Source organism: Cucumis melo, chromosome 5 (genome assembly GCF_025177605.1).
Source record: "Cucumis melo cultivar AY chromosome 5, USDA_Cmelo_AY_1.0, whole genome shotgun sequence".
Taxonomy (NCBI): Eukaryota; Viridiplantae; Streptophyta; class Magnoliopsida; order Cucurbitales; family Cucurbitaceae; genus Cucumis; species Cucumis melo.
The window spans coordinates 15,408,724-15,429,109 of record NC_066861.1 but is presented as its reverse complement, the minus strand read 5'-3'; the positions used below and the strand labels follow the sequence as shown (position 1 = coordinate 15,429,109).

Genomic DNA, 20,386 nt, shown 5'->3' with positions numbered 1-20,386 from the left:
ATTTCAAAATTAGTATTAAAATACAAAAACTGATAATTGAGGGGGGCTAAGTGCCCCTACTGATCCCTAAGTAAATCCGTCGGTTTTTGGGCATGATTGTTAACTGTGTTTATTTAAATGATTAAAGGAAAAATTTTTAACCCTAAATAATCATATTTTCATGCCTACTTAACTATGAGACTGATTGTTTTCTTTCCATACATGCCCATCACATATCACCAAGATAGTAGTATTTAATTTAAGGGTAATTATAATAGGTAGCAATTTTTAGAATAATTATTAAGTATGTAGCAATATTTTAAAAAAATTGCAAATATAGCAAAATCTATCAGTGATACACTTCTATCGTTGATAGACTCTTATGGTTTATCAGTGATAGACCAATATTTACTACATAGTCTATCGGTGATAGACTCCTATCATCGATAGATTTTGACAGATTTTGCTATATTTGCAATTTTTTTAAAATGTTGCTATATACTTAATTATTTTGAATATAATTGCTAAATTTGCAACTATCCCTTAATTTAATTTAGAATGCATAACACAACTTTACTCAAATTATTTGTAGTTTATATTGCAAAAGGTTGAAATCTTAACTCATACTAAATGGCAACAATTTCCCTGCATTCGACCTTGAACTCACCCGGAACCTATTTAGTTCACTCAGATTTGAATTGAAAAATTTGTAATGCGTCACCATTCCCTTCATTTCATCACATACTAAGCATTTTATCGCACAACACACAATTAAATTGTATGAAACTACAGTAACTTACTAACACATTATGAAGCACAAACAATAAAATGCGACACAGAAACACGTCTATTTTCAATTAAAAGTAGGACACAATACGTTAGGGTTACATTATTTTTTATTAAAAAATTAAATATATGTCATGCATATAAATATATCATGAAATATTTGATACGAAAACATCAAAATAACACCTTAAACACCATAGAATTCATTAATAAACGTGAAGGTTTGGACATGAATGTTGGGGTGTGACCTTTTGGACGTGGAGTCATGTTTTTTAGGAAGAAAAGGGCAGAGACAATAATAATAAGCCTAACATGTGGGGTTGATGGTCTGTCTTTGGGGTAGGTATTTGGGCTTTTAAAATGTTAGTTTTAGCAAAAAAATTCTTCCTAAATATGCGGGTTTCATATCCTTGAAGTGTCCTAACTATGTCTCCGACATTGACACTTGGTCATCATACAAGTGCTTATGCTTCTTAGCTAACACACAACCTTAAGCTTTACTCTATGATTCTCTCGATTCTCTCAATTCTCTCTTATCTTTCTCCCTAAATTTCTGATGCCATTTGTTCAAGGATATGAAGAAGACCTCAAGCAAGTATGAAGAAGATGAACATAGAGAATCTTGCGTGGTTCCATTCAAGGAGCAAAAACTAATAGAGAGTTGTTATAGAAATAGAGAGATTGTTTTAGAGCTATTGCTGGTTTCAAATTTACAATTCAAATATAATTAAATTCAAAATTAAAATGGTTAGTTTAATTATATTATTTTAAAACTTAATTATTATGTTAATAAAAGTAACTTGGAAATTTGTTTTCAAAATGATTACATTGAAAATAAAATAGTTTCATTACTTTAATAATATGGCTGAGCTTAAATTTGAAAATAACACACATATCTAGACTTTGACGTTCTAATCGATAATATATACCTTAATTAATTGAAATTATGTGATTTAGATTTAAGCATCCTTAGCTTTCATTAGATACTCCGGACAAGTACATTGAAGAAAACACAAGTGAAAGTGAAAACTACATTATAAAAGACAAACTCCAAAGCATTTAAAATGGAAACTACCATGAAATGAAATCACTTCATTCACTGATCACTGTAAGAGACAGAAACAGAATCCACAATGCTCCCAACAATGTCCTTGGATTCCTTTAGTAACTTGATACTCTTCTTCAGCTTCTCCCTTTTCACTGACAACGATGGTGACTCCTCCAACAACCTCTCGATCCCGCCCCCAGACGGACTCATCAGCTCCCCGATTGTCTCCTTCTCGATCTCCTTGTTCACCAGATTCTGCACACCGTACTGCAAGTACAGTGCCGTGCTGTCCACCATTCTCCTCAATACAATCTTCCAGTATGCTGTCATCCTCATCTTCAGATCAAAAGCCTGCTGAAGAACGTCTGGATGCTCCCACAAATTCCCAACTTCGATTTTTCCAAACCCCTCGAGGAACACAGTAGCTGGGCGGTAATCACTTACCAGCACCTGATTTAAGAATGTCTGTTGCTGGGTCATGAGCTTGTTCCATTCTGTTGTGTATGCTGCATCACAGGTGTAGTCGGTGAGCTTCTCCATTTCTACAACCTCTGTTATCCAACTGATCGATCGATCTTTCATCCTTTCGACGACACTTTTCCCTGCTCGTCTGATGGGCTGCTGGAGCTGTGGATAGTGTTCAGAATGGTGCATCAACACGGCAAGGACAATGACCTGAATGTAATCCCAAACTTTCATCACAAACTCAACAGGTAAATTTGATATTAAGTTCACTTTCCTCTGCAGAATCGAGAGGAAGGCGGCTCGGGGGAGAAAATTGGGAAGTCCAATGCCTCTGGATTCCTCCAAGACTTTGATCTCTTCTATTAGAAAGTTGGCAGTGTCGTCAGTTCCGATGCACTTGTGAAGCTCATTAGAGAACTGATTGATCATTTCAACCATCCTGGCTGTCGAATGCATCTTTTCATCATTGGGAAACTCATCATACTCTCCCCGAAGGAGAATTTTTCGAAGGGACTCTTTCGCTTGTCCAATGATCTGCATAAATGTTGTCATTGCCTCAGCAACTGTCGATAGTTTCTTCGGCATCTTGTTGAGCTCAGCAATATTTGTAGCTAACTTCTCATTAATTTGCTTGATCACTTCCGGCATGCATCTTGCTATGCTACCTAACAAGATTGACATATCACATCAGGTTCCGTTTGGTAATAGTTTTTAGTTTATGAAAATCTATAAACACCCTTTTCACATCTAAAGTTCTTGCATTGTTATCTACTCTCTATCGATGTTTTCAAAACCAAGTCAAATTTTGAAACCAAGTCAAAATTTGAAAACTAAAAAAAGTATTAAAACTTGTTTTTGCTTTTAAAATTTAGTAAAGAATTCAACTTTTTTATTTAAGAAAGATGAAAATCATGGTACACTATTTAGAGAAAATAAACTTGATTTTCTAAAACAAAATGGTTATCTAACGGAACCTAGCTTTTGAGTCAGGAATTAGTTTGGGTACCTGCTTGAATTTGCACCAACTTCTGAGCCAAGACTGGAATGCCCACAACAGATTTGTCAATTTTGGAGAGAAGAGGATGAGTTGAAAACAATTTGGCTTCTGCAACCCGAGCTTCCTCATATGTCTCATTGCCAATTCGGTTCCTAACGCAAACATAACCAAGGCCGATACTGACATCATCCGTGGTGACCTTCTCGTGTAGGCCTTCTGGTGCCTTGTCAGACTTAGTCACAACTGCCAACGTTCTCATTCCCGTCTTGTCGACACTTTGAGACATCCGTATCGATTCACAAGTTGGAAAATCAACCGTCGCAGACAAGACATTCAAGATGATGCTCTCTTCTGGCTTGATATGTTCCATGATTATATCTTTTATTTGGTCATAAATGTCTTCAGGCTGATCTTTAACAGGCACTCTTGTAATTCCAGGGAGATCAACCATTGTAAGATCAGGAACACCATTTTTCTTCACAATCAAAGTCAATGGCGCTTTCGATATTCCTTTGCCACTGCCAGCAATCTCCTCTGTAGCTGTACAGATGTCTTCAGCAATGAAGGATTCGTCGGTGTGGATCTTTTTCCCATTGTACTCCAAAACAAGCTCGGGTTCGGGATCAGGATGGTTTTGGAGCCTCATTATCAGAGGGACCCTGGTGCAGATGCCCTGACCTCGAGGTAGGCTGATCCCAGCCAACGACTCGAGGACACTTGACTTACCGGATGACTGATCACCAACAACAACTATGGTAGGCAGTTGGATGCCTTCTCTCATGATCATGAGGTGACGAAGCTTGTCAACAGCATCAAGGAGAGGACGAATGCGATCATTGTAGGAGATGATCAGGGGTGGAACCGATACTGAATGGCTGAGGCAGCTTGATTCTCCTTGATGAACAGATGAGCTACCATTACTGTACTGTGCCATTCTTTGCCTGCAGGCTCTGTTGTGGCAAGAAGACATAGTTAGAATTTGAAAAGAGAGAGATTATAAACAAGTTTAGACTTTCTTATTCATCATGAGTAAGTATATTTATATATAATAATCATTTCAATATTGGTTCCTGTTCCTTATTTTATTTCAGTTTGAATGTTGTATTATATTTTTATTTCAAAAGTGTTTTATTTTATTATACTCAAGAAATAAGTTCCCAAAGTCTTTAAATTTAAATTTTTGGTCTGTCTAATAAGTCCATGAACTATTCGAACATTTTTATAGTTTATGAATCTAATGGTATAAAATTAAAAGCTTAATATTTTATGTCACAAAATGCAATGTTATGTCCAATAGATTTGAATATGTCAAGGTTCTATTAGACTTAAAATTGAAAATTTGGATATTTAACATTTTGAAAGTTACCTATTAGACAATTTAGGAACCTATAAGATACGTTTTAAATTTCATATATTTTTTTCTATTGTCCGTACCAATTTATGTGCACATTAACTAATACTTGAGTGTCAAGAAAACTTGTAGGAAATTAATTCCTAGATGAGTGACCACGATGGATTAAATATCTAACCTCTTAACTATTTTATTGAGACCGTGTTTCCTTTTCACCACTAGATTAACCCATGTTAGTTAATTTCAAATACTACATGAAAGTTTAGAGACAAAAATGATAAAGCTAACATATAAAAATGTAGAAAGTTTAGAAAAAAAATAATTGAAAACGTTTTCAAATGTGAAATTAATTTTGTATGGTAATTTGAATTTAAGGGAGGAAGAGATGAGAAATGGTTAACCAACCTACCAAAGACTCTTTCTTCGGTTTTTCTATCTTAAGAACTAAAGAATAATCACAATGGGTTCCACATTTAATATCAATATTTTAGTGTATAACAACATTTTTTAAGAATTACAAATATAGCAAACTTATCGGTGACATACTCTATTGCAACTAATGAACTTCGCTAATGTAGAATCCTATTAGTAGTATAGCCTATCATTGCTAGACTATGAAAGTTTAATCTAAATTTTGCCATATGTGCAAATTCTTGTACATCGTGTTTATATATTTGCTAATACTTTAGATCTAATTGTATATTTGCAACTATACGAAACTAAATTATAAACAAACAGAAAAATTGATAAATAAGAACGCTTATGAAGCCATTGCTAGTGGCATATTGTTTTGCAAAAAGAAAAGGAGAGGAATAAAGAGTGGAGAAAAGAAAAGTTCTTATGCTTATTGATTGTCTATTTCTTGTCTCCAAGATCTCATAAATCGAAAGCTTTGCGGCAAGCAAAGTTTGGTTTTTGTTTAGATTGCAATGAAGGTCAAGAATCCTTTCAGACTTTTTATTTTTTAAAAAAATTTTATAGTGTTATTATACTTTGAAAAATGATCTGATTTTTTTTTCTTGCTTGCTAAGAGATGCGGTAATAGAGCACATAAAATATCTTTTAAGAGGTGGAAGTGATTGACATGTACACACACCTCTCACGAGTCTTCAACTTTATACTCTTTATATAATATATACAACATAAACTAAATAATATCAATATTAGAAGTTAACATAGAGGTGGAACTTTCTCTCAACTCTTCTAGATCTAAGTTTAAGTCTCACTTTTTACATTTTTTTCCAGATTATTTTTATTAAACTATAAAGCCGTCAAGTTAGCTTAGTTGCAATTTTTTCTTTAGGGTTTGTATGGTTTAAGTACTGATGTGTTCACTCCACTTTGCTGCTTTTGCATCCTCTTTGTTGATTTTAACAAAAGCTATGGTAAAAAAACTCGATCACTTAATTTAGCAAACTATTGTAATTCCAATGTTGGAAAGGCTAGGGTGTAGATGCATTTCACAAAAGGATACGAGACTTAAAGCCTAAGAATAAGAAAAATCATGTCACTTTAGGAATAAGGAGAGCACCATAGGGTAAAGAAATTGAACTTTAAATAGTCTAGTTTTGTCTACCCATGGGAGTATTAGGTCGTAGCTTCTTAGAACTCCTAAAGGAACTTGGTACAAGACCGAATATGTATAGATTTCTACTCATGCATACTTCATTGTTTTGGTGTACTACGTTAACATCACTTTTGCTGTAGAGCCCAAAATGTTAAAGTATTGTTAGCCCTAATTGATCATCGTCGTTTACTATTTAAAATAGCATTATAGTCTATTCACAACACAAAATTACTTCGGCTACCTTTGGTTTCATTAAGTCACATCCACAACCAATTTTAACTACTGTTGGTCATGTGGGTTCGATACTTGAAATAATCTGAAATTAGATCGTGTATGCTTGCAATTAGACCTAACTTAGCTAAACCATTTTGCCATTCATACATTAAGTCAATCATTTAATAAGGTTGTATGTTAGTAGTTTAGCATGTGTTAATCGTTAAATACCTCTTAATATTTGGTACGTTTTAAGAGAAGTGTCCACATAAGATTTTGACAAGGAAATTTAATTTATGGAAACAAATTCAATTTTCTTGACTTTTAGTATACATGTTCCCGGCTGTAACTTTTATCCATTTATTATTTCTATTACATGCTTAAACTTTAATCCTTAGACTTGTCGATTTTCTTAGATGATTGGTCCATAAACTTGTTGATCTTTTTGGCAATAGCAAAAATGCAGGGACCCTCATGTAGTGGGTTCGATTGGAATGATGATGCTAAGTGCATAATTGCTGAGAATGACTTATTCGACAACTGGGTCAAGGTAGGCAAAAAAAAAAAAAAAAACTTTGAACCGTTATTTATGTTTAGTCGCAGATCAAACTGGCAAATACTTTGATTTTTTTTTTTTTTACACAGATCCATCTTACAGCTAAGGGCCTCCTCAACAAGCCTTTCCCTATTACGATAAACTGTCGTATGTGTTCGAAAAAGATAAGGCAACGAGAGGACGTGCAGAGACATTCATCGACGTTGAGTCAAATGCACCTAGTGGGTATAAGGGATTTCCACCTCATGATGGAAATGATATGGCCATCCATACTATGTACAACCAGGGCTTTAACATGTCGCATGAGGATGTACGGACCCCACAACCTAGTCGAGCGTCCGACTATAGAATGGAATCAAGCGAATCAAAGAGGAAGCAAGGAGGGCAGCATATGGAAACTATTGACTTTATGATGCGATGAAATATGCAAATGACCAACTGGGGACCATTTCCAAGTGGCCCAAGGTAGCACTGTAGGATGAAACCGCAACCTGCCAGAAAGTCGTTCGACAGTTGCATGTTATCCCTGGGCTAAGTAGATTCGACATGGCACGCTACACGTGGATATTGATGCGTAGCTTGTCGACATGAGAGGTTTCCTTGAAATACCTGTCGAGAAGATGGACTATTACACGATGCTTCTACGAAAAGACATTTGAATGTTGTTGTAGTTCCACCGCCTGACCTTTTTTTTTTTTAACTTCGATCGTTAAATGTATTTAACTTTTGTTGGTAATTCTTTTCCACAAAACTGTTTTGATTTTTTTTTTTCGTATTAATGAAGTTCTGTTTCACCTAATTCGCATTTCCAAGTGTTATTTGCTTGATTTCAATGTTTATGAGGTATGTGTATCAGTAAAAAGAAAGACAATTTTATAGAACGTAACTACTAATTTAATAATGTTCAATATGGACGTCGGCGACATAAAGTAAAGCAAATTGTCTTACGATTTGGTAAATAAAAAAATATGCAATTTGTGTTGAATTTAGAAAAAAAAAAATCTATCATAACCCCACCCACGTAACCTTAATCCTTCCATAACTGAACTCTTCTCCCAAACTGCCCCTAAAGGTTCTCATCTAAAACTAACTATAAATTTATCATAACCAACCCTAATCCTTCCATAACTCAACTCTTCTCAACTACCCATAAAGGTTCTCTTCTAAAACTAACTATAAATGTCAAACTGCCCCTAAAGGTTCTCTTCTCCCAAACTGCCCCTATTATTATTATTATTTAAAAAATATAACAAACCGACAAATTATTTACACTATATAATCCTTTGGTTACACGATCGTTTAGATTTAGTTATATGATCGTTTAGGTTTGGATAGGGTTTAGGATTTAGATTTGGCTATCCAAATCTAAATGATTTATTTTTTTAATTGTTTTTTCAAATTTTGATACATGATCGTTTAGATTTAGCTAAAGAAATTTTTTTCATAATTCTTTTGGTACACGATCATTTAGATTTGTTTATGCGATCGTTTATTTTTTCAAGCTTCTTTGGTACACGATCGTTTAAATTTGGCTAACGATTTTTTTAAAATTTTTTTGGTACACAATCGTTTATTTTTTTTACACGATCATTTGGCTACTTCAAACTAAACAATTTTTTTCAATATTTTTTATACATGATCTTTTAGATTTTGTTACTCTAATCTAAACGATGTAAAAAAAGATGAGTAAAAGAATGATGAAGGAAAGAGATTGCAGTGAAAAAGAAAAAACAGAAAAGCATCAGATTTTGGTAACTCAAATCTAAACGACGTAAAAAAAGGAAAGTAAAAGAAAAAAATGATAGAAAGAAATCACAGCAAAAAAAAATCTGAAATACTTAAAATAAAAAAAAATTGGTTAAATTCCTTTTAGGGACGAAGATGATTTGACACAAGTACAATTTTTAGGAGTATTGATTACAATTTAGTCTTTAATCTAAAATCAATTTATTCCAAAAATATTCCAAGAAGGAATTAATAACCCTGACATCGGTTTTTGATAATTTAAATCAATTGAAGAAAAAACTGATGAGTGCATAGATTGAGATAAATGGATCAGCATAACGGAATTCCAAAATTATGGCGTCCATTTCAATCTAAAAGAGAGATGATAATTTGGAAGAAAATTAATTTAGACTCTTTGAAAAGATGAAATGATAAGGGACTATCCAGAACATATCTAAATTCTGAACATTAAAGGCAAAGATTTAATATTGAGCCTTTAATTTTATTTACCAAATTCGCAATAAGAAATGCAAGAATTAAAATCATGGCCAAAAAAAGGAAATTTCATAGTAAAGAGAGATCCATGCTGGTCAAGGTTCCAATTTTAGAGGATAAAGTTTAGATGGATTAGCACACTTTTAAAATACCCAAAAAGTTTGGTTGAGTAAAATCATCAACCAATCATAGTCACAGTCAGCAACCATTAAGACAAATCTATAGCCTTAACTATAGCAAAATGTTGTTATGAGATCCACAAATTCTACAAACCCACCCATTATTAGCCATTTCAATTCCTTATATTAACCTCAATTCTTAATCTAAACTCTTCAGAATAATGGAATCTAAACCTTGAGAAACAAGGGGCTTGTTTTTTTTTTTTTCTTTTTTTCTTTTCCCATTTTTGTGTATACTTTTTTGTTGTAAAACAAGAAAAAGAAAATCTTGGGTTAAAAATTAGAAAATTCAAAGAAAACCAAAAAGATGGCGGGAGGTGGATTTGTTTCTCAAGGTGGTGGAACGCACCACGAGGGAAATGTAAATACTTTTGTTATTATCACTTGTTTGGTTGCTGCAATGGGCGGTCTCATCTTTGGATATGATCTTGGAATTTCTGGTTAGCATTGTTTTCTACTCTCTTTATGTCTCGGTTTTTTGTCTTTTTGAAGTGAAATTCAAACTTTTTAATGAATAAAGAAATGTAAAGGCTAAAGTATGCTACAACCATCACGTTAGAACAAATCTCCAAATCTCCAATATGATATGGTACGATATTGTTCTTTTCTTTGTCTCTTTTCAGGAGGGGTGACTTCAATGGAACATTTCCTCAAGCAGTTTTTTCCATCAGTTTATGAACAAGAAGCCAAGGCATCTGGAGGGAACCAATACTGCAAGTTTGACAGCCAGTTACTCACACTATTTACATCTTCACTATACTTGGCAGCACTAGTCGCTTCTTTCTTTGCTTCAATAGTAACCAGGGCATTTGGAAGGAAAATGTCAATGCTCACTGGGGGTTTAGTGTTTTTGGTGGGTTCGATCTTAAATGGTGCTGCCGTCAATGTTGAAATGCTAATCATCGGTCGTTTGTTACTTGGTGTTGGTGTTGGCTTTGCCAATCAGGTAATTGTGATCCTACACTCATATATCTTCTAATCTGTCATACCAATCAATATCTGAAGTTTCCTTTGCCTATAATGCAGTCTGTTCCAGTTTATCTATCGGAAATGGCACCTCCAAAGATTCGAGGAGCTCTAAATATCGGTTTCCAAATGGCCATTACCATAGGCATTCTAGTCGCAAATCTTGTTAACTATGGAACGGCTCAAATTAAAGATGGTTGGGGTTGGAGGCTTTCTTTGGCTCTTGCAGCAGTTCCAGCAATAATGATGACCGTTGGTGCATTCTTTCTACCTGACACTCCTAACTCAATCCTCGAGCGAGGCGACATGGAGAAGGCACGGCAGATGTTGAAAAAAATTCGAGGGTTGGAAAATGTGGATGGGGAATTTCAAGAACTCGTTGATGCATGTGAGGCAGCAAAGAAAGTGCAACACCCATGGAAGAACATCATGCAACCAAGATACAGGCCTCAACTTGTCATTTGCTGCGTCATCCCATTCTTCCAACAGCTTACAGGAATCAATGTGATTACATTTTATGCTCCTGTTCTCTACAAAACTCTGGGTTTTGGTGACAGTGCTTCACTTATGTCTGCTGTTATATCCGGTGCTGTTAATGTCCTTGCAACAATCGTATCTATTGTCACAGTTGACAAGTTTGGTCGAAAATTTTTGTTTCTCGAAGGAGGTGCCCAAATGTTCATCTCCCAGGTAAATGAACTACATTGAACTAACACTAATTCAAGAGCTCAAGTTGATAGGTCTAAGACCAATATATTCAAAATACTGGTATTGGAGTTGAAAATCAAAACCTCAAACATCGTTTTGACCAACATATTTAATATATTCCTATTACTTGCCCCAAAAAATCTTTATTTCACACTCCTTCAAATCCTAAAGACTATCCAACTCTAACACAACTTTGCATAATCCTAGGTTGCAGTTGGAAGCATGATATGGAAGACCTTCGGAGTTAATGGTGAAGGATCAATGTCAGGAGGAGTAGAAGCAGACATCCTATTGGCTCTAATCTGCGTATATGTGGCAGGATTTGCATGGTCTTGGGGCCCATTGGGTTGGTTAGTACCAAGTGAAATCTGCCCGCTAGAGATCCGATCAGCTGGACAAGCGATAAATGTGTCGGTGAACATGCTTTGGACATTCGTCATTGGTCAATTGTTCCTGTCGATGCTTTGCCACATGAAGTTTGGTCTCTTCTATTTCTTTGCAGGGTTTGTGGCGCTTATGACCATTTTCATTTACTGGTTCTTGCCTGAGACCAAGAATGTACCAATCGAGGAAATGAACAGAGTGTGGAAGGCACATTGGTTTTGGGGGAAGTTCATTCCAGAAGATGCAGTGATTGGTCCTCATGTTAGTATGGAACCCTTTGGCAAAGGTGTCTGACTTAGAAGTTGCAGCAACACAGCAATAAGATTTGTTCTGTGTTTGGAACTTAGATTTTTGGTAGGATATGAGATAATTACAATAAGAAGAGAGTTGTCTTAATTTTGATTCTTAATGAATGTAGACATATCTCACAATTTTGCCTAACTCATTCTAAGATGCTCAATTTGGGCTTTTATGGGTGCCTTTGAGAGTGCTTTGTAATGATGTTATAAATAAGCAGTTGAGTAAAAAATAGGATTATGATGTTTGGTTCTATATTGATTTCAAAGTGCTTCATAATTAATCACTTCCAGTAAAAGCACTCCACAACTGTGCTTCGTCACAAAGCAGTTGAGAATGATTTTGAATTTTTCTCAAAAAGGAATTTATATTCCTTCTCAATATGAAAATTTAGAGTGGTAGGTGTTTTACCATGACCAAAGCACTCACACAAGTTTTTTCCCATAATTTTATCTTTCCTTCTTCCTAAAGCTCATATGAAGTTCTCTAGGAAGAAACCAAACAGAAACAAACAGAGGAAATTTAGATAATCCGAGAAGATAATCAAACATGTAGTGATCATATTCATAGCAGAAACACCAACTGACGTGTAAAGAAAAAAAAAAAGATAAAATTCCTCTCGAACTGATTTTCGTAAGATTTTTTATTAAAAGCCAATAGAAAAGAGCAAAGGAAACAGAGGAATCTCAGAATGAACACAAATATGTAGATGGTTTGTGTACTTATGCTTTTGGAGAGCTCTTATTGTGTCTCGTTCTGCTTTCGTCGCCTTTTGTCCTATAGGGAAACAAGGCTCGCCATTCTTTATTGGAGGATGTCGTGGTTATGCAAAGGACAAAGGATTTTCGTTGTTTTCGAGGGGTTTTCCTGTAATTCTATTTTTCATTACTTACTCGATCTTTTCTCTTTAAAGAGAGTCCGTTTCTTCCGTTCTTTGGAAAATAAAAAATTCTTATAATAAACTACAAAAGTTAAAATGTTACGTAATTAAAAAAAGTTTAAAAGAGCATTTTTAAAAAATAGCAAAATGATCGAAAATGTTTATAAATTATTATCAATGTCAATGTATAAAATCTAAAATATTATTATATTTTATAAATATTTTATTTTACTTCGTCATTTGTAAAAAAATTTCAAAGTGAAAACTAACTTTGATATAATTTCTCTATGTAAGGATTAAATTTAGATTCGCTAATTCCATCTATAATTTTTGGTTGTTTCATTAATAATTTTTACTAATGTTTTAAAAAGCCAAGCAGTAAAAAAAAAGTTTTAAAAACTTCTTTTTATTGTCTAAAAATTTAACTCTTTTAGTTATGAAAAATGCAAACTATAGTAAGAAAATCAGACTCTAAAAACAAAAGGTAAATAATTACCAAAAAGGACCTCAATTATTTCAAACTGAAATTTAGATCTAAATCATTACTTTTGTGAAAGTTCAAAAACCACAAGTGATATAAACATTGGTTAATTTCTATAAAACATAAACTTTCAACCAAGAGATCAAAGGTTTGGATTCTCTACGTTGAACTAAAAATATGTTATTTAGCCTTCAAAATATTTGTACTATAAATTATATTGACTAAAATATCCATAAATTTGCTAGATGTGTTTATATTTTTCCATTAGTTAATATTAGATTAGAAAGACTCTTTCATCCCTAGATTTTTCATCCCTAGACTTTTATAGAAGTAACAATTTTCATCGTTAAAGTTTAGTTTGTAATGATTTAATAAGCACTTTTAATTTTGTAACAATTTAATCATCAAATTTTTAATATATAAAAATTTAGTCCTTACCATGATAAATCTCACAACATTAAGTGTCAAATCTTATTAAGTAGCGACGTATTTGGTACTTAATTTGTCAATCTACATGTAATAATTTCATTAGAACTTAATAATACTTTTGACAATAGGGGCAAACCTATCATTATGAATGATAAAATATAAGGACTAAATTATTACTTATTAAAGTTATAAAAGTATATAAACTATATTATTATTATTATTATTATTTTAAGTTTAGAGGTCAAAAGTGTTTTCAAACCCTACAATATTTATGTTATTTTGTTTCGTTGGTTTTTGTCTCTTGCATGTAGTAGGGTTTTTTTTAGGAAAGTATCCATAGATTATTTTTTGTGTTTTATTTAATAAATTAGGATTTACATTCTTTTATAATAATTTCAAATTAAATTAAATCTTATGGTAATCTTGCAAATACTTAGATAAAGACCTAAGATCCTTAACTAAAGAAATGGTTTGAAAAGAGAGGCATAAGGTTAAAGGCTTTATCGTTACCATGATCCATTAAAGATATCCAACTTAGTTTTTTTTTCTTTTTTTTTTTTTATAAGAAACAATGATACCCAGTTTGACAAAGTAACTTTAGCTCAATGGTAATAGAGTTGATCTTCCATCATAGATGTAGGAGGTTCGATCCACCATTCACCAATTGTTGTGCTAAAAGATAATGATACTCAACTTGTTGATTAGAGATCACAAAATTCCAAGTTGACAATAAAAATGAACTACCATTAGTGTATCTTAGTAGTATAAAATTAATCCTCTAACGTTGTATTTGACTAAAACATCTTCAATGAACCAGGAAAAAAAACTAAGTTAGATAGGATAGTGTTTAGTAGACAATCAAATAAATGCAGTGTAAATGTAAATCGGTACCCTTTGGAAAGTTTGATGTGGTGCAGATGAGGCTGGTCCTAGAATTGAGAACAAATGGACTTTGTAAAATACAGGTAGCTAAAATTTGAATGGCAGAATTGTAAATACGTCAAGAAGCTTGAATGAGTAAAAATTATCAGCCACTTAAAATCGCTTTCAACTACTTTCAAAACCAATTAACAGCCTTAATTACAGCACAAGTCGTTATGAGATCCACAAATTCTTCAAACCCCAGCCATTAACAACCACTTGAATGCCATATATAAAACTCAACTCTTGTTTCAAACTGTAGAAAATAATGAAAAATAAAACTTAAGAAACAAGGATTTCTTTTTCTTTTATCCTTTTCTTTTTTCTTCTTTATGTGTGCATTTCATTTCAGTTTTTAATTTTTTTTTGTTGAAAATAACAAAAAAAAAATCTCTCTATATATGATCTTGGATTAAAAAGTAGACAATTAAGAGAAAAGAAAAAAGATGGCAGGAGGTGGATTTGTTTCGCAAGGTGGTGGTACACACTATGAAGGAGGTGTCAATAGTTTTGTTATTGTCACTTGTCTGGTTGCCGCGATGGGTGGTCTCATCTTTGGATATGATCTTGGAATTTCTGGTTAGCACCGTGTTCAACTCATCTTTTATGTCTAAAAACATCTAAGAAATGTTGGGTGTTCGTGTCTTTTGGCTTTTTAAGTGAAATTCAAACTTTTAAATGAACAAAGAAAAGAAAAGGCTCAAGTATGCTACAACTACACACATTAGAACATCAGATCTCTCCCATCTCCAATGTGATATTGTATGATATCGTTCTTTTCTTTGTTTTTTCGTCTCTTTTCAGGAGGGGTGACTTCAATGGAACATTTCCTCAAGCTGTTTTTTCCATCAGTTTATGAACAACAAGCCAAGGCATCTGGAGGGAACCAATACTGCAAGTTTGACAGCCAGTTACTCACGTTATTCACATCTTCACTATACTTGGCAGCACTAGTTGCTTCTTTCCTTGCTTCAGCAGTAACCAGGGCATTTGGAAGGAAAATGTCAATGCTCACTGGGGGTTCAGTGTTTTTGGTGGGTTCAATCTTAAACGGTGCTGCTGTCAATGTTGAAATGCTAATCATCGGCCGTTTGTTACTTGGTGTTGGTGTTGGCTTTGCCAATCAGGTAATCGTGATCCTACAATCATATACCTTCTAATCTTTCACAACGATCAATATTTGAAGTATACTTTTCTTTTCATGAAGTCTGTTCCAGTATATCTGTCAGAAATGGCACCAGCAAAGATTCGAGGAGCCCTAAATATCGGTTTCCAAATGGCCATTACCATAGGCATTCTAGTTGCAAATCTTGTTAACTATGGAACGGCTCAAATTAAAGATGGTTGGGGTTGGAGGCTTTCTTTAGCTCTTGCAGCAGTTCCAGCAATAATGATGACCATTGGAGCATTCTTTCTACCTGACACTCCTAACTCAATCCTTGAGCGAGGTGACATGGAGAAGGCTCGACAAATGCTGAAAAAAATTCGAGGTTTGGATAATGTGGACGAGGAATTTCAAGATCTTGTTGATGCGTGCGAGGCTTCAAAGAAAGTGCAACACCCATGGAAGAACATCATGCAACCAAAATATAGGCCTCAACTTGTCATTTGCTGCGTCATCCCATTCTTCCAACAGCTTACAGGAATCAATGTGATTACATTTTATGCTCCTGTTCTTTATAAAACTCTAGGTTTTGGTGATAGTGCGTCACTTATGTCTGCTGTTATATCCGGTGCCGTTAATGTCCTTGCAACAATCGTATCTATTGTTACGGTCGACAAGTTTGGTCGAAAGTTTTTGTTCCTTGAAGGAGGCATTCAAATGTTCATCTGCCAGGTAATGAACTCTGTATTAAACTAACACTAATGCAAGAGCTTAAGTTGATAGTTAAAAGACTTATCAAAATTGCTAGCGTTCAGTGTTCAGAATCCAAACCTCCCACTCTAATATCACTTTTGAACTACATGTTTAATATTTTATATATATTCTTTATTCCATTCTCCTACAAATCTTAAAGACTATTCAACTCTAACACAACTTTGCATATTCATCCTAGATAGCAGTGGGAAGCATGATTTGGAAAAACTTTGGAGTCAATGGTGAAGGATCAATGCAAGGAGGTATTGATGCGGACATCCTATTGGCTCTAATCTGCGTATATGTGGCAGGATTTGCATGGTCTTGGGGCCCGCTGGGTTGGTTGGTACCAAGTGAAATCTGCCCCCTAGAGATCCGATCAGCTGGACAAGCGATAAATGTGTCTGTGAACATGCTTTGGACATTTGTCATTGGTCAATTGTTCCTGTCGATGCTTTGCCACATGAAGTTCGGTCTCTTCTATTTCTTTGCAGGGTTTGTGGCGCTTATGACCATTTTCATTTACTGGTTCTTGCCTGAGACCAAGAACGTACCAATTGAGGAAATGAACAGAGTGTGGAAGGCACATTGGTTTTGGGGGAAGTTCATTCCAGAAGATGCAGTGATTGGTCATCATGTTAGCATGGAGCCGTATGGCAAAGGAGTCTGAATTAGATGTTACAAGAATACAGCAATGAGCTTTATTCTGTCCTTGGAACTGAGATTTTTGGTAGAATATGAGACAATTATAATAAGGAGAGGAGAGTAAGGAGTTGTTTTAATTTTGATTCTCAATAAAGTTAACTCATCTCACAATTTTGATGAATACATTCTAAGATGCTCAACAATTTGGGCTTTTATGGGTATATTTGAAAGTGCTAGGAAATGATATTATAATAGGCAGTTTAGTAAAAAAAAAAAAAACTAACAAACAAAAGTACATGATTTTGAAGTTTAGTTTTATACTCGCTCTCAAAGTGCTTCCCAATCAATCGTCCCTTCTGAAAGCACTCTACAAGTGAGCTTCCTCGCAAAGTACTAATTAGCATTCCTTCTCAACATGAAAATTCAGAGTGGGAGGTGTTTTGGCATGCCCAAATCACTCCCACAAGTTTATTTCCACCATTTTCACTTTCCTTCTTCCTAAAGCTCATACAAAGTTTTGCATGGAAGCAAACAGAAAAGCGCAGAGAAAACTAAAGTCGCCAAGAATAAACACAAACAGGTGGTGATCATACAGTAACACCAACGAAAAAACATTTCCCCTGAACAGAAATTTCTACGGAAACAAACAGAAAGATGTAATGACACTGTAAATGCATCAAAGATCAACGTTTAGACAAAACAAAAAGAACCCATTTCCAAAAAGCAAAAACCACAGATAAAAAGAAGGCATTAAAGTGTATAAAATGCACTTACAAATTTGAAGACACGGGGAAGAGAAAGATGAAGATGGTGATTTGTTTTGAAGCAGAAGTAAAGGGATTATTTCGATTGTGATTATATAGAGAAAGAGATTGGGGGTTTGAAGCTTTGGGTTTCGGGTGAAGGAAGAGTATGAATATGTCTCCTTGCTTTTTTAACTTTTTCCTTTTCCCGTACATACGAACGGGGTTTTCTTTGAGACGACCACTAAAGTTGATGGCTTAGGCCTTAGGCACACTTTTGATTCTCTTCGGGAGTCTTGTCATGTCTTTTTCAAAGGGTGGGCTTCCTCGTAGTTTCTGCCATTATATTACTTCTCAAACTTTGTATATAATATTTACGTTAATCTTCATAAATTTCAAAAAATATTTATGGTTCCTATAACAAAATACGAAAAATTCATATGTGTTATTGTGGTTTAAATTTTTTTTGCGATTTATTATTCTCATACCCAAAAGCGAATAACTAAAGGCAGACTTGTTTTTTATATGGAATTCGCGTCAACTCGGAGAAGTTTCCAAGCGAGACTGAGAACATAGAAGGATATTTAAAGATTCTTGGACAATCTCGGACTCGAGTTCGATCGAGATTGAAGATAAAAAAAGAAAATTTGAAGGATCTCGAAACTATCTTGGACCTATTCCAATCGAGATTGAAGGTAAAAAAGGAATTTTGAAGGATCTCGAGGCTATCTCAGATCTCTTCCTGCCGAGAGTATCGACATGAACGTTCTACATGATAATGTTCTTTCATCCCGCGGCATCTGGGGACATGGTATGCTCGAGATCATGTATCAAAGTCTACACGATTCTATATTGTGCTTGTGTGGTCGATTTATCGTGTGTTGACGGGGTAATTTTGGTATTTTACATTGTTAGCTTGCAGGATTTTTCTGTTTTCAGAATTGTTCTACGCAGTGTAAATAATTTATTGGTTTTTTATATTTTTTTTTAAAGAAAAACCCTAATATTTAGGACATTTTCAAATGTAAAAATAAATCAAAATATTTATAAAATTTAATAAAATTTAATATTTTGTATTGGTCATTCATAGAATCTAAAATGTTAATGATTTTTATAAATATTTTTATCATTTTTGTGATTTATAGTAATTTTTCTAATATTTAATATATTATTTTGACAAAATTACTATAAATTAAAAAAATTCTTTTTTTTTTGTGTAAACTTTTATGAAAAATAATAATTTAGTCATGTATGTTAGCAAGGATGGCACATGGCGGGGTAGGACAAAGGTGTCATTCTTCGTTCCCATCCCCCATCTCTATGAAATTCTTGGAAAATTGCCAAAAATAGGTTAAAAAAAGTGGGTTAAATGACTAAGAGTTTTAGGACAATTTAGGTGTGAATGGACAAAAATGCCCTTCTTTTCCTTTCCCTCTTCCACGTTTGCTTTCCCTTCTCTCCACGATCGATTTTCCTTCTCTTTCGCGTAGAGTTCCCTTTCCCTTCTCTTTTCTTTCGCGTAAACACCTGAAGCTACTCCGGCCATCGTCGCTTGCCCTTCATCGGTGATCGTCCAGTGCATTTCGTCGCTCCTCTTCTAACCATTCAATCAACTTCGAGCGTTTTCTCTTATTTCGGTGAGTTTCATGTCTAACCCATTTTCAATTTATTTGTTGTAAATGTTTGGTTGGGGTATTTGTTACTATTTTCATCCGTAATTGTCTAGTTTTTGGAATGGACTTATTTGTTGTAAATTAGTTTAGTCAAAGTTTGGTTTTTAGTCATGAAGTTCCACCATCAATTTCAATTGCAAATGAAGAATCTCAACTAGTATGTATACACAACAAATTTGTAGTCCTTTGAATGAATAGTTTGTTACTTGTCTAATATCATACATTGCAGGAAACAACAAAACCAATAAAGAGAAGAAAGCTATGTAAAATAGCAAATAAAAAGGTGCCTGATGAAGATGAACAAGTTAATCCACCCACAACATCTACTAAGATCATATCAGAATCTACAATACCTGTCTCAGATGTCGAAATCAAAGATGTAGATAGATATAATCCCATGTGGCAAGTGGATCCAAAATTATGGAAGGCATGCTTAAAATAGAAAAGATCAAGAAAAACAACTCATGAAGAAAAGATAGTAGTCTCCACAATCAGAAAGAAATTTTTTTTCAAACAGCTTGAAAAAAACACATGGGTACTTGGAGACGTAAGTACTCTCCCCAAATTTCATTTTATATGTAAACGATCGCTTTTATTAACTAAACAATCGTTTATATATATTACACGATCGCTTAGTACGTAAACGATCACATATACATTTCTTAAACGATCGCTTATACTCTCATTTCATTCACTAAACAATCGTTTAATTTTCTTTGTAGACCATGAATTTGCTATTATCCCACTTGCAGAATAAAATGTTGCATCTCAAGCAACTTTGCAAGCGTACTTTCAGAATTTTAGATTTTTCGTTTATAGTAAGTTTTTATTCTTTAATTTTTTTTGTTTGTATAGAAGTTAAACTGCATGATTATATTCTGACTAAATTTTTTTACTTGTTCTTCAAGACTGGAATCAATAAACCAGACTACATTGTTTGGCAACATATTTTCGATACCCATCGCTGACACCAGAGAATAAAAAAGCTGAATGGACAGACACAACAACACACTTAAATATATAGGTAGAAAAAGATTTGG

The 20,386-nt window shown here is 34.1% G+C and overlaps 3 protein-coding genes across 5 annotated transcripts; 2 read left to right on the top strand and 1 right to left on the bottom strand.

The window, feature by feature from the left end:
* Positions 1 to 1,667: 1,667 nt before the first annotated feature.
* On the bottom strand, positions 1,668 to 17,964 carry LOC103485817 (dynamin-related protein 4C-like). Of its 3 annotated transcripts, none has more exons than XM_008443527.3 (4): positions 17,705 to 17,964; positions 14,398 to 14,683; positions 3,285 to 4,225; positions 1,668 to 2,943 (listed from the first exon to the last, which is right to left on the bottom strand). In XM_008443527.3, the coding sequence occupies exons 3-4, from the start codon at positions 4,207 to 4,209 to the stop codon at positions 1,862 to 1,864; spliced, it is 2,007 nt and encodes a 668-aa protein (XP_008441749.2). In that variant the 5' UTR covers positions 4,210 to 4,225; positions 14,398 to 14,683; positions 17,705 to 17,964; the 3' UTR covers positions 1,668 to 1,861. The 3 variants fall into 3 exon arrangements, with proteins under 3 accessions (XP_008441749.2, XP_008441748.2, XP_008441747.2); XM_008443526.3 differs by having other exon boundaries at positions 14,398 to 14,435; positions 17,705 to 17,963; XM_008443525.3 differs by lacking the exon at positions 14,398 to 14,683 and having other exon boundaries at positions 17,705 to 17,963.
* On the top strand, positions 9,510 to 11,971 carry LOC103485814 (sugar transport protein 10-like). The gene is made up of 4 exons (XM_008443523.3): positions 9,510 to 9,801; positions 9,985 to 10,307; positions 10,388 to 11,017; positions 11,243 to 11,971. Exons 1-4 carry the CDS (start codon positions 9,669 to 9,671, stop codon positions 11,711 to 11,713), a joined length of 1,557 nt encoding a protein of 518 aa, XP_008441745.1. The 5' UTR covers positions 9,510 to 9,668; the 3' UTR covers positions 11,714 to 11,971.
* LOC103485816 (sugar transport protein 10-like) lies at positions 14,680 to 17,111 on the top strand. The gene is made up of 4 exons (XM_008443524.3): positions 14,680 to 15,006; positions 15,232 to 15,554; positions 15,635 to 16,264; positions 16,485 to 17,111. The coding sequence occupies exons 1-4, from the start codon at positions 14,874 to 14,876 to the stop codon at positions 16,953 to 16,955; spliced, it is 1,557 nt and encodes a 518-aa protein (XP_008441746.1). The 5' UTR covers positions 14,680 to 14,873; the 3' UTR covers positions 16,956 to 17,111.
* Positions 17,965 to 20,386: the final 2,422 nt, after the last annotated feature.

Coding starts and splice junctions, on each gene's coding strand:
- LOC103485814 (XM_008443523.3), top strand. CDS start 9,669: ATGGCGGGAGGTGGATTTGTTTCTCAAGGTGGTGGAACGCACCACGAG. Junction 10,308..10,387: donor GTGTTGGCTTTGCCAATCAG/GTAATTGTGATC, acceptor CCTATAATGCAG/TCTGTTCCAGTTTATCTATC. Junction 11,018..11,242: donor CCCAAATGTTCATCTCCCAG/GTAAATGAACTA, acceptor GCATAATCCTAG/GTTGCAGTTGGAAGCATGAT.
- LOC103485816 (XM_008443524.3), top strand. CDS start 14,874: ATGGCAGGAGGTGGATTTGTTTCGCAAGGTGGTGGTACACACTATGAA. Junction 15,555..15,634: donor GTGTTGGCTTTGCCAATCAG/GTAATCGTGATC, acceptor CTTTTCATGAAG/TCTGTTCCAGTATATCTGTC. Junction 16,265..16,484: donor TTCAAATGTTCATCTGCCAG/GTAATGAACTCT, acceptor TATTCATCCTAG/ATAGCAGTGGGAAGCATGAT.
- LOC103485817 (XM_008443525.3), bottom strand. CDS start 17,889: ATGTACGGGAAAAGGAAAAAGTTAAAAAAGCAAGGAGACATATTCATA. Junction 4,226..17,704: donor TTCCCCGTGTCTTCAAATTT/GTAAGTGCATTT, acceptor TTGCCACAACAG/AGCCTGCAGGCAAAGAATGG. Junction 2,944..3,284: donor GTTGGTGCAAATTCAAGCAG/GTACCCAAACTA, acceptor CAATCTTGTTAG/GTAGCATAGCAAGATGCATG.